The sequence below is a fragment of the Emydura macquarii genome, unplaced genomic scaffold, assembly GCF_026122565.2.
Source record: "Emydura macquarii macquarii isolate MOO-44397 ecotype Brisbane River unplaced genomic scaffold, CSIRO-AGI_Emac_v2 contig_306, whole genome shotgun sequence".
Taxonomy (NCBI): Eukaryota; Metazoa; Chordata; order Testudines; family Chelidae; genus Emydura; species Emydura macquarii.
This window is the reverse complement of record NW_027130443.1, coordinates 6,371,777-6,384,980: the sequence shown is the minus strand read 5'-3', so window position 1 is coordinate 6,384,980 and position 13,204 is coordinate 6,371,777. Positions and strand designations below refer to the sequence as shown.

Sequence of the window (13,204 nt, the reverse complement as noted above, 5' to 3'; positions counted from 1 at the left end):
TCCCACTTTGTGGCTTGGCCCTCTGGTGCGTTTCCCCTTCAGGGGAAATTGCATGCGTCCAAATCTCTCTCGACCCACAGGCAGTCTCTCTTCCACTGCCCGCTTAATAGTGCCACTTTGCCAAAAGCTGGTGGAGCAATCCAGGCCCGCCTCTACATTGCATTCCAGCCCAGGAACTCTACAACGAACAGTCAAGATCTGCACAGATCTGGGCTACTTCCTACGTTGCCTTCTCATGCTGCCAACGATTGCAGTGTCTCTCTGCAGCCCCCTTCTACTTTCAGCTACTGGGCTTTACATAGGCCCCTCTTGTCCATGTCCAGCTGCACTTCCTCTTTAATTAACCCTCATTGCATTCTGTCTCCTCCTCCAGGTACAGCCCAGGTGGTTATTTGGCCCACCTAGCTACCTTTACCCCTTCAGGCCTTCAATATTCCCAATATTTCTAACATAAGAAAAGAAAACAAGCAGAATTTTTAAAAACATATTAAAAAACATTTAGCCTTTCCTTGCAGTGCTGGGACTGGCTAGTGAGAGAGAATCATAAAGGGAAAGTGACCAGTGTCCACACTGAGTAAAGGCCAAACAGTAAACAAAAGGCACCACTGTTCAGTAGCTTAGTAATGCTCTCATTTTATAAAATCTTGTAGGTGTTGTAAGCATCACAGATCAGGAAGGAAATGTAAACCTGGGGGGACAGATTTGTCCCTGGTGTAATTCCATTGCCTTGAGAGACACAACAACAACAAGGAGGAGTTTAACCCACAGCCCTGCAAGAGGTTTTGAAACTTAGTTTGAAAGAACATCCTCCTGAGAGTGACGTGGTTACACAAAGTATTGGGCAAGTCCTTTCCCCGCAGCAGCCTCAGCTACCAGGGCGATCTCTTCCCTGCACCAAGTGTTCTGCTGCAGCTGCAAGGATCCTCCTCTCCCAATGTCTCTTAGCAGCACAGCCCCTCTCCTGCTGCACCAGCAAACAAGTCACAAGTCAGTGGCTGGCCCAGGAAGAGGAAATGATGGGAATCAATGCACTAGCCAAGGAGAAGATCCACTCGGCAGGAGGATGATTGTGGAAAGGAAGGACATTCTGGAACCTGAGCCAGCAGCACCTCCGCCTCTCCCAGGGAAAACACAAAGGTAACAGGCTTTCCTGTTCTGCTAATGCTTCCTAGTCCTGGCATCTCCCAGCAACTGTATCCCAAAGTTAATGTATAGACTTTAAAGGCCAGAAGGGATCATTATGATAATCTAGTCTGATCTCCCGCACAGCAAAGGCCTGAGAATTTCACCTGATTACTGCATTTGTGCCCAATAACTAAATGACTCAATAACAGCAGAGAGAAGAAAGTTATTTACAATGAAATCATAAAGGGTTAGAGATGGAAAAGACCAGAGATGGGTGTGAAGCAGGGCCTCAGACCCAAATATTCCTTAACTTTGGCAAAAACAACGAGAGTTCTGTGGCACTTTAAAGACTAACAAGTTTAATATTTGTAGACATAAACTTTCAAGAGACTTCAGCTCTCTTCTTCAGATGCAGGAATACAGAAAATAGGTAACACAGAGGCATCTTATAGATCTTATAGATATCCTTAACTTTGGGGTTGTCATATTCCAGCCCCAAACCTTTATCTAAAGGTTATGACAAGTGCCTCTCTCTATAAAGGACCAAATCCAAACCCCACATATGGGCACTGTGATCCGTCCGTGCCTAGGGTAGCCACCTGAAAATGCCAAGGTCAGGGAAGGCTGCAAAAGGAGAGCAGATTCTCCCAGCACTGGTGGGTGACACTGAAGTCAGACTTCCCAACCAGCCACAAACGGTGCTTCCGATTCCCCCAAACCGGTTATCAAGAATCCAAAATAAAAATATACACAGCCCCCTTTACTGCATTTCAGTCTCTGGCTCCCAATCCACCACTAGATCTAGTAAAGAGATCAGTTATTTAAAACTCTATGCTCTGTACCAAAAAGGTTTCTCCTGACCCCAAAGGGTCAGCCACAATACCAGATCAATATAAGTTTGGATCTTACCCAAAATACCACGCTGCCATTCAATCCTTTAGTAACTGAAACTAAAGGTTTATTATAAAAAGAAAGAAACAAATTATAAGAGAAATGTTAAATAATTAAAGCAATCAGATACATACAAATAACTGGAAAGTCCATATATATCAGGTTTCTAGTAGAATTGTGGAGTTTGCAGGCTTGTATAGTCCCTCTGGTGTACATCCAGTACCTGGATGGGTCTCAGTCCTTTGTTTCACAGCTTCAGGTCAGTTATAGAAGAGTTGATCCAGAGGTAGACTGAAGACAAAATGGATGTGGTGCAGCTGTCTTTTATGTCCTTTGGCCTTTGCCATGCTGCTTGTGGAAATTTACAGGAATAAGATGGCGTCCAGGGTCACATGAGTAAGTCCTGGTGACTCATCAGATATATCCCTGGCTTCTCCCCCGGGCCCATTGTACCTGTGAATTTCTTTAATGGGCCATTAAGCAGGCTAGTGCTGCAGCCATCCTGTCTGGGGTGTCGCCCAGACACAGCACAATTTGAAATACAGATAGAGCAACCATATCCATAACTTCCATTACACATATAACACATGAACATAAACATCATCATCTTACTTAGCACATTATAGCCTTTCTAACAGTACCTGACTTGGCATATCTCATATGAATTATTATGATTTTGACACACTGATGTTAAATAATAGAATAAATGCCCCCCACCCCCACCCAGCCAGCATCACAGACACCACTGATCTTGACTCCAGTTCTGTTCCACAGGCTAACTGATCTCACTGCCAAGACAATGGGAAGTTGAGGCACACAGAGGTTAAGTGACTTACTGAGGATCACAAAGCTAGTCAGTGGCAGAGGCTGGCACAGAACCCAGGAGACGACTCTCCACCTTTTGCATATGGGCACTTACAGAAGTTTTGGGTTGCGTATTAGCCATGATCTCTGTAACCCTCTGCCAACACACTGAGAGTCAGACCTGCTGACTGTAGCAGGGAAGTCTTGCGATGCGGAGACGTGTCCTTTGGGGGCTGGAATGCGACCCACCACGCTCTCAGCATAGAGCTCTGGGAGCAGCTGCTGCTTTTGGAGGCTGCCAACTGAGCCTGGATTGAAATCAGCGAGCTAGAGGCTCATTACTAAGCCCTAAGCCCCTGATCTACCTTCCAGTTTGAACGGCAGGGGTTCTAATAGCCTTTGGGATTGACCTTCCCAGCTTTGCCGGCCGAGTCCACTGTTGCTGATGGACAGGACACGAGGGACCTAAGAATCTTTTAGGAGACTGAAAAATCACGGCCACGTCCTTTTTGATTCCAGGGGCACTGGTTTCATCCTAGAATGAACTTGCAGGGCAACTGTGGCTGCAGCACCTGGCAACGGGAGCTCCTTATCAGCTCACGGGGTGATGGCAATCCCCTTAAACAAGGAGCAGTTTCCTGTCTCCAGCAGAATCCTCAGCAGCCAAGCTCTGAGGCCTGCCAGTGTCTGCAAAGCCCGCACTAGGAATCTGCCTAGCTAACACTGTATTTCCCAGGCAGCACCCTCCCCTGCTGCCCCAGTCCCTGAGCCTCCGGCTCAGCAACCTCCGGAGGTCAAACATCTGGGATGAAACGGAGGTGAAGGGCTAAGATGCTGGGGGCCATGCACGGCTAACACAGGAGAGAAACATTTTGCAGAGGGAATCTGGTAGCACGCAGGGACAGAGGGATGTGGGCGTGTGCACAGATATGTCCCATACACAGAGCTAGGCATGCCTGTTTGCAGATCCATGAGGGCTGCTGTACCACCGTACGTGGCCAGGCACTCGTCCGCACACAGGCAGGCAGGATGAGCATGCACGGATAATGCTTTGCACTTCCACACCATTCGACTGACCTTCAGCAATTCTCACAAGAGCCCCCGGGCGGTGGAGCCGTTTTCAACACCCCCCTGGTTCACAGATGTTTTTGGGGGGTGTGGAGGGGAGGAAGAGATTTCTCCAAGATCATGCTTCAAGTCAATGTCTCCCTGTCCCATACTCTCCCCTTTAGACAAAATGCCCCAAAACGTGCATTCCCCATGACACTCACCCCTTTACCCAGATGCAGAATTTTTTAAGTCTGGTTAACGTGCAGGGGACCAGGTGGCTGCTAAAAGTCTCAGCGTCATCTGTGGTTTAACAGCCCTGGCCACACTTCCCCTGCTCTAGTAAAGCAGCTCACTTGAATTCCTCTCTCGAAACTTCCCCCTGCGGGAGCTGTTTGCACGAGAAGCTCAGGCAGTTCCGGGGCGACAGCCATTATTACCTGGTGGAAAGTCAATTACTGAGGCAGTCAGGGCACGGCGTGGAGGTGGCCTGGTGAGTCCTGAGTCAAACAGAGACTCATTTAAAAGGCTCTTAGGTTATCAGGTGCTTTCAAAAAAAAAAGACATGGGGGCCCAATCCCGGATGTAATTCCATGGGCTTCCCCAGGAGGTGGATGTAGAGAAATGTTTGCAGGATTTAGGGTGTGTTTAAAAACAAACAAAACCCGATAAACTGCTGCACAACACGATCGGGCTAAGAACTGAAACTGCTGGAGATGCTGGGCCTGATCCTGGGAAGTGGTCTGGCCCCTCTATGTGGTTCCCTCTAGCAACTTTCTTAAGAGTCTGACCTAAACGCCTGGCTCTCGGCCCAGAACACTTCTTCCTCTTATTCTCCCCACTCCTCCCCATGCTGTAAGAGGCCCCATCTCCTCTGTCTGACTTTTTTATAGCCATGTTCCCCTCCAAACCTGAGTGTTTTGTTGGGACATTTAGAGCCCTCCAGATCACTCTGTTCCCCAGAATCCCATCTTCCATTTCATAAGGGTGACACACACACAGGGAGGCTGATGAGGGACTCGCCCCAGTTACAGGACATGTTTCGAGGCTCCAAACCTACCTTGGTCACCTCACCGGGGCAGAAGTACACACACACTCACAGGCTCCAGGTGCTGCTGTACCTGTGTGAACGTGACTGGGTCTTCCCACATGTCCACCTTCAGTATGATCCCAGCCTGCGATACCCACAGAGGGTCCCTTCGTGGGAGGGAGCAGAGGAGAAAACAAGGTCACCCTTCCAGGGTCTGCTAATGCTCTGCATTCAACCTCCCATCCGCACGCGCGCCGGGGGGGAGGAAGGCACCAAAAATACGGATCTGAATGCATGGGTCCAGCACCCTCCCGAGAGAGCAAAAAGCGGAGAAGAACGTGCCCAGCAGCCCCAGCGCGCTGCGCGGCTTGGCCTTTAAGTAGAGTTGTCGGAGCCCTGCCGGTCCCAAGATATTAGCGAGACAAGGCGGGTGGGGCCCTATCTGTTATGGGACCCAACTTCCCTTACTCAAGCTGGGAAGCTCTCGTCTCTTTCACCAGCACAAGCCGGTGGTGCTGGCGGAGGTTCTGCAGCCTCCAGGGTGCAGCAGGTCAGGCCAGATGATCGCGATGGTTCCGTGTGACCTTAAGGTCCAGGAGCAAGAGATTTTTACCTCTCCGGCCGCGTCCCTTGCGGCAGTCTGCAGAGGATGGAATGAGTGGCAATGCTGCCATCTGCTGGAAAGAAGCGGCACAGACAATGGCCAAGCTGGCAAACTTCCAATGCTGCCCCAGCCCCTTTGCACATTGGAGGCCATCAGTGAGGCCTCAGGAGTCGCCACTTCCCCTTTTCTTTGGCTTCTCTTTCGAGCTGTCAGAGAATGGAGGAAACTCCTCTGGGAGCTCGGCCTAACCTCCCCATCCCCTCCCTACAGAGAGCTCATCCCAGCCGGAAGAACGAACGGCTCCAGCCCCGACGCCTGCGGCTCCGGTCTCAGCTCGCCTGGCTCCGCTGACCCTCCCTCGCCAATGAAGGACCCGGGGGCTGGCAGCTCTGCCCAGCACGGCCCCCAGGGTGCTCTCATTTACAGCAATATAGGTGAGTGGCCTCCAGCAGGCCTCAGAGGAAACCGGGCAACCGAGTCGCTGACTCAGAGCTGGGTGCAGCTGGCGGCCAGTTTTTCAAAGGAGTATGGCCCACGGGGTGAATTGTGCCTGCTGCTACCCGCCTGGCCCCCAGGGGCGTACCTGGTCAGTATTTCAGTGACCTCCATGGGAAAAGCTCACTGCGGGGATGGTGACTTAGCAGGGGGAGTTAGGCCTTGCGTACCTGGAGATGTGCAGAGGGGGTGAACAATAATTGCTCTCCCAGGGTTGGTGGGACAACAAGGGGGTCAAATTAACCCCCAGATTTGTAGGGCTGAGCCCCACTGGAGCCAGGCGCGGTCGACTGGGTGTCCGCACGGACACAACATGTTGGTACTAACTGGGCGCTGTCCTGCAAGCTGAGAGTCGCCGTCCCATCCTCCCCTGCCCCCGGCCATGACCCCTCTCAGTCCCCCGCCCTGGAAATGCCCCTGCCAGCCCCACAGCTCCTCCATCCCCCATCTAGAATCTGAACCCTTGGCCTTCCCTGCCCTCTCGCTGCTTGTAGACTCCAGGGCAGCAGTGACTGTGGAGCGGTGGTGGAGACGAGGGCGCCAGTTGCCCTGGGGGGCGCATGGCAGATGGAAGGGGCAGTATGGAAGAAAGCCCAGAGGTGCTTCCGGGTGAAGGAGATAGTGGGGCTGGGTGACAGGGGCAGAACAGAGGGTGACCAGGCCACGGATGTAGACAGGAGCTGCCCCGGGTGGTTGCTTGCAGACTCACTGAGCACCTGGGACGCATCTTGAGGTTGGAGGTGGTCACTGCGTAAGCGTGTAACTGTTATTCCCTTCCCTTGCAGGGGAAATGCGTGCACACTTGGTGCCAGCCAAGACATGCCGAGGGGAGTCAGTTGGAAGGCTCCCTTCTGAGGCCAGCGGTGACCCCCTCCCTCCACCCCTGCCAAAAAAGCAGCTCAGCAGAACCAGGTCCTTGCCCGAGATGCAGACTCGTCATTACTACCCCTGCAAGAGTTCCTATTTCCCCCCACCGCAGCACGTCCACGACACCCTGCACGAAGTCTCCCCGCACAGCAGGGGAGGCAGTCGCAGCTACTCCGAGTCAACGGAAGGGCCTTTCTGCAGCCCTAAAAGATGCCTGTCGAAGTCCCAAAGCCTGGGTGAATCTGAGCCCTGGGGCGCCCTGCGTAAAACTCACCCTGTCCCCGGGCCCATCACCACAGAACTGACGTTCACCGCTCCCGATGGGGAGCTCCTCTATTTCTTCAAGGACCTGGAGAGCACGGCGAACGTCTATGAGAAGGTGATGCAGTGCCACCTCGCGTCTTTGATCCATCTCACAGCAAGGGTGCAGGACATCCTGGGGGGAAAGGAGGAGGCGCAGCAGCTGACGGGAGCAGAGCTTGCAGGCAAGAAGAAGTGGGCAGATTTCACGCTTTTAGACAAGGAGCCATGTTGTGAAACGGGAGACGCCTGGTATTACCGTGTCTGCTGTGGCTCGGAACAAGCCCCGCAGATATTCGCTGCCAAGGTAACCATAGGTGTTAGAGATGGGAAAAGACCTGAATCAGGGCAGGCCGCCTGTAGCCCTGATCACCCCAAAGTCTGAGAACATCAGTGAAAAAGAGATCTCTGCTCCTAGGGAGCGCGTCCACTGCTGCTCGTTACTAGTGAGGTTGAGGATTAGGCAGCATAGTCTGCTGGGTGAGGCATAGATCTAGGAATCAGGAGAGTTGGGGTCGGACGCACTGGGTGACCTTGGGCAAGTCACAGCCTCTCTGGGCCTCAGTTTCCCCCTCTCTAAAAGGGAGGTTATGAGACTGACCCCACTCTAGTGAAAACACTTTGCGATCAATGGGTAAAAGGGTTATTGTTTGACTATTCGTGACTTCATCAGCATTGCCACAGCAGTCAGCTGCGATGGGGCAAGCCGCGGTTTGTCCCTGCAGTGCGGAGACTCAGCAGCAGGAGCCGCTAAACTGCTAAGAAACCAAGATCCACTTTTCATGCAACCACCCTTAGTGAGGGAGAACAAAAGATTAGCTGGAGCAGTCGGAAGTTCCTGCTGTATCAGCAAGATCCAGTCAGATGCTCCAGGGAGCTTTTTGGGAGGCATCAGTTGTTCGTTACAAGTGTCTCAAAAGGATCATAAAAACCAGGGAAGCTTTTCCCGCGTAACGAGTGGAAGGATGTTCTCGATTGTCAATGTCAGAACATGAACGAGGACAGACTGCTAGGTAAAGGTGGTCGGGAAAGGCCTCTGCACCCCAGAATAGGGACAGCCCGGGCAGCAGTGTTAGCTTTTTCCACCTTCACCAGTAGCAGTTTTGCCTGAGTAAGGAGTGCATGGTCATTTTCATTTACTGCTGGGCTGGGCTGGATTGAACCAGAGATGAAAGGTTGCAAGGACAAATCCCCAAACTCCTGAGTCCTCAGCCCCCTGAAAGACTTTTCTTTTCTCTTGGTGCATTTGTTGCTTAATGGTGCCCAAGGAATATTCACAGGTCTGAGGGACTATGCCAAGAGTGGAAATGTCCCGCGTCCCCCCTTCCTTGCTTCATCTCCTGTCAGCTCCTCCTCACCTTCCTGCACCCACTTTCATTTCTCTTCCCTCTCCCCTTCCTCAGGTTTCACAGGCTACAGCAGCGAGAGGGTGAGATGGTCTCTCATAGGCAGACATTGCTGCGTGCATCTGTATATAGAGGGGCTGGAGGGGGCTAGGTTATCCATCCAGCTGTTCTTGGCCTCCAGCTAGTGGGAGGGTGAAGAGTAGAGGGGTGTGGCTTGTTGGTTCCAGCACAGCAATGATGGGCTGTTCCAGCTGGGGGGAAAAAAACCCATCTCACTGACAGCCAGCCTGGGGGAGAGCTGTGTCTCTCGCCCCTGCAGCCCCATATCAGCCTGAGTGAGCATCACTCAGGATAATGGCAGGTCACAGGTGAAGCAGAGATTGGCCCCAAGGTAACTAGATGTGGGGCACAGTGGGGGGCTATGTGGTTAGCGGAGAAGAGCTGCAGCTCAGAACCCTGCAGACGATGGGCCAGTTTTCAGGGTGTGGCGCTCCTTTGAAAATCTGGCCGCAATTCTGGGCGCTGAGCACTTGAAAACCTGGCCTGACAGGCCGCAGTGATCTCAGCTGAGAGCAGGTGCTGGATGGCAGCCTGGGGCACTGATCGCTAGAGAAGGTTTACACAGCAGGTGGGAGGCATGCCTGGAGCATAGGTAGGTGTACCTGAGCTCACTCCATCAAGAGCAGCGTAGCCACAGTGACACTGGTTGGGGCCCAGGTTAGCCCCCCCACTACACACCCAGGGTCCCAGGTGGCTGTAATTGGGCAGCTACCCCGCCACGTAGCTAACCTGCTAGTTTTAGCAAGCTAGCGCGATCCACACGCACTGCAATCACACAACCTGCTTGCAGCGTAGACAGCCTGATGATGATGGGCAGCCCGCAGTGAGAAAACTTGGTAGCAGCCTGGTCGAACAGCCCAGGGCAGCAGAGCACAGCCCCCCTCACACACCCTGTCTGTGACTATCAGCCCACCTTCTGATACCTGAAATAAACAGACTGGCCAAGTCACACGTTCTCAGCAGGCCCATGTGACACCGTCCTACCCGTCTACCACACTCTCCCACGCAGTGTACCAGGCTGGTGCGAGCTCCTGCGGCTTAGTTTCACCCTGCTGGGTCTCGTGCCCCCTGCCTGCCATCATCTGACTTAGACGCCTCAAGCCAAGTTCACCCCCGGAGGAACCACATTGGCTTACACCAGGGAGAGATCAGACCCCCTCAATCTGTTGCAGCTTTTGATGCCAAAAGTTTATAGCCCTAAAATGAAATGAACTTGGTTCATCTGCCCTCCCCCAATACTTCTTCCTCTTCTCCATTCAGCTCAGAGAAGAAACAGAAACAGACTTCACTTTTACTGGCCCTACCTCTCAAGGCCTTCCCCAGAGGAGCCAAACCTGCTCCTGCAGAACTCTTCATCTGACGTTTCTTGTCTTAGCAGATTTTCCCTCCCTGCATCCCCTCCTCAGGGACTCCTCAGTGGCTTCCGCTAGGGATCTCCCTGCATGTAGCTCAGGGCTTCCCCCACAGGGGCCTATGCTGCTCTATGTGCATTCTCCTGCCTGACTTCTTACCTGATCAAGTCCTATCTCAGGGCTCCCTTCCACAGAAACCTGACCTACTCCCTGTGTTTCTCTCTGCAGAGGAAGCCAGCCTTTCCCAGAGAAAGGAAACTCTCCTACCACCTCTGAACTGACTGAGCGACCATAGCACCATATAAGGCCCAGGTCAGGTGCCTAACGGGTCCTTAGCCAGCTCTGCCCTTCTGGCCAGGAGGCAATTAGTTAATCACTGGCCTCAGCTGCAGAACATGCATGCCTCTAATTGGGATTTTTCCCTGTCTAGCCAGAGACAGGAGTCACCCCATCATAGTCCCCCTATGCCATGCAGCATGTCAGACCTAGCTTGTGCACCAGGGTGTCTCCGATGTGTGCAGCAGATCTGCCCCAAATTCTGCAGCAAACTGGGAATCACACAGCGGTATTAAGTGACTACAACAAATGCCTTGGCTGGTGTGATCATGGAACATTTCTAGCCTGCATGGATTGATTTTGTTCTCTTTATCACATTCAGCTGATTGTGTGTTGATGTTCTTGCCCTAACAGGTCCATAAGTCCTATCCCTGCAGTCTGTCTGTCCAGATGTCTCTAGGGGCGCATTTCAACATTCAGCAGGTGTTTGGCCACTTCATTGATTCCCTCCCTAAGGATCTCATGCCTGTGGAAAGGCCTCTGCAGCTGGGTCAGTTCTGTCCCGGAGAACATGAAGAAGCTGTTTCCACCAGTGCATCCCCTCCTCTTACCCAGGTGGTCATCTCTCCTGAGGTTCCTTACCAAACCCTGGCTGATCTTGTGAAGGGATCTCGGGATCTCCACAACGCCAGGCCCGGTCACTACGAACGCCTGGCTTGCCTGCTCCTTTTGCAGTTGTGCAGAGGGCTGGAGCACCTCAAGCAGCAGAATGTTGCGCACTGTGACATTCGCTTGGAGAACCTGCTCTTGGTGCAGTGTCCATCTCCCCGGGGCCAGAAGGACAAAGCTCCGGCCGCAGAGCTGTCGCTGCCACGGCTGGTCATCAGCAACTTCTCTAAGGCGATAGGGAAGAAGACATTGACTTCTGTGGCCCGAGATCCAGACCGAATTAGCACAGCCCCCAAATGGCTCTCGGTGGCTCACTTCCAAAATGCAGAGGGGTTCCAGGTAGGCGCCTTGATCTACGAAATCTTGCATCAGCCCAACCCCTTGGAGAAGCCCTCTGGACTCAGGAGCGGTGACCTGCCTACTATCCCAGCCCTGTCCATCTATTCGCAAGGGCTCCAGAACCTGGCCTCCCTACTTCTTCACACAGATCCCTGCAGGAGCGTGTCCATCGAACAAGCAAAGAACATGCTGCAGGTCTTGCTCTGGGGACCACGCCAGGAGCTCTTTGCCAGGAACCAAATCACGCCCATCTTGCTCCACAACTGGCTGGAGATTAAAAGGGTGCTGCTGCTGCTGAAGTTTGCGGAGAAGGTGTCCGAGGCAGAGGCGACCCTACGGCTGGAAGAGTGGCTGTGCTGTTTGTACCTTACAGAGACCACTGAGCACATGCTCCTCCACACCCTCAGGATTCTGCAGGCTTTAGAAAGCCCGGGGGCACATTCGACTTAACAGCTTGCGCATCGGTTATGAAATGCCTGGATTCCCTGGGCCCTACGGCTCATCTGAGCCCTTCATTCTTCGGAAGAAGACACCCTGAGTTTTAAGCAGCTAACTGGGCGGAAGGTTCTTTAGACTTTTAAGACTTAGGTCCTGTTTGCTCTCAAGTTTCTGTGGCACTTTGACTAAGATTAGGGCCAGAGGAGCCAGGTACAGCTGGACTTCCCCAGGCAGAGCTCTGGGATGGAATGTGGCTCCCTGCTCCCTGGCCAGCTTGCATCGGAGCATCTCGCATCCCTTCGACTCACACAGCACCAGTCAGACCCTAAATATCTGCCGTGAGGTATTTCTCGTGTGTCAGATAAACCTCATGTGGTTTACTATGCATATCCCTGCCCTCCGCAGCTCCCCTTTGAGCATTCTCCGGCCCATCCCCTCCAGGCTCACATGCTGTTCACACTTCTAACCTCTCTCTCCAATTCTTTAGTGATTGTTCAAAATAAGATGGAGCCGAACTCCCCTGTCTGGTATATCCTAGTAGACAATTCCCCACAACCGAGCACTCCGCAGTGTATTCTTACCCTGCTTCAGGCTCTGTCTGCCAGTTCTCAGTCCACAATGCAATGCTTTGAACCAAATTGCCTGGAGTTTTTCTGGAAAGGCTTGTTGTCTGAGGGCCAAACGGTCCAACATCTACTCACCCAGTCATCTGAATACAGGTTACAGGATTTGACCTTTAGACACAAAATCATCCTTGAAGCATGCCCCCCAATCTCCCCTGCCCATAAGTTCTGTAATTTTGTTTAAAAAATAGACTCCAGTTTGCCTTAAAGGAAACATTATTAAGGAGAAACATGACAGACTCACCCTTGTTAACAACCTGACTGTTACATAATCATTAAGGTGACTATTTCAGAAAGGGAAATTTATCAGCCCTGTAGCAGAACACTTTCAATAAAGCCGGGATCCTGCCACATCTTGAATGCTGTCTATTTATACGCTTACTTTTTACGACATTCGCACTCGGTGTATAAGAGGGTAGATGGTACGATGAGCAGTTTGGTTCAGTTTGTGGCTATCCCACATGGGTGCACTGGTGAAAAAGGACTTCACAAAACCAGTGCTCACCATCAGAATGAGCCTGCAAAGCAGATCTGTGGGTGATCATGCAGGCCAACATCTACAAGACCAGGGAGAGGAGGTTGGCTGGGGTGGAGCAGAGTTCCTCTGGACAGCGTCCGCTGGCTCCCTTGACACCTTCCGGGAGCAGTGGGCGCTGTCTGGGGTTCTCTGCTTGGTGTCCCCTTCTGGTTCCCTTCATTTGACCCTTTGACCCCTCCACGTCCACTCCTTTTTTCATTCTTTGTCCCCCGAAATCAGTTGTGTCCTGGGTCCAGTGACTCCTCCCCTCCAGGGGGAGGGTCCTTTAGCAGTGGGTGGGCTCGTGCCCGCCCTCTTCCCAGCTCACAAATAGTAGCAGCAGCTGCGTGTGAATAGTAAATCTCTACTTTAGGTGCATGAGGTGTGAATCAGACACCACACACCTGTGTTTGAACTCATC

General features: G+C 52.4%; 1 protein-coding gene across 1 annotated transcript; it reads left to right on the top strand.

Annotated features, from left to right (window-relative positions):
* Window positions 1-6,786: 6,786 nt before the first annotated feature.
* PEAK3 (PEAK family member 3) lies at window positions 6,787-12,983 on the top strand. Its single transcript, XM_067562042.1, has 2 exons — window positions 6,787-7,470; window positions 10,612-12,983. The coding sequence occupies exons 1-2, from the start codon at window positions 6,787-6,789 to the stop codon at window positions 11,653-11,655; spliced, it is 1,728 nt and encodes a 575-aa protein (XP_067418143.1). The 3' UTR covers window positions 11,656-12,983.
* Window positions 12,984-13,204: the final 221 nt, after the last annotated feature.

Excerpts from the sequence above, each read along its gene's own strand:
- PEAK3 (XM_067562042.1), top strand. The coding sequence starts at position 6,787 with ATGCGTGCACACTTGGTGCCAGCCAAGACATGCCGAGGGGAGTCAGTT. Across the intron at positions 7,471-10,611 it reads CGCAGATATTCGCTGCCAAG|GTCCATAAGTCCTATCCCTG; the intron begins GTAACCATAGGT and ends TTGCCCTAACAG.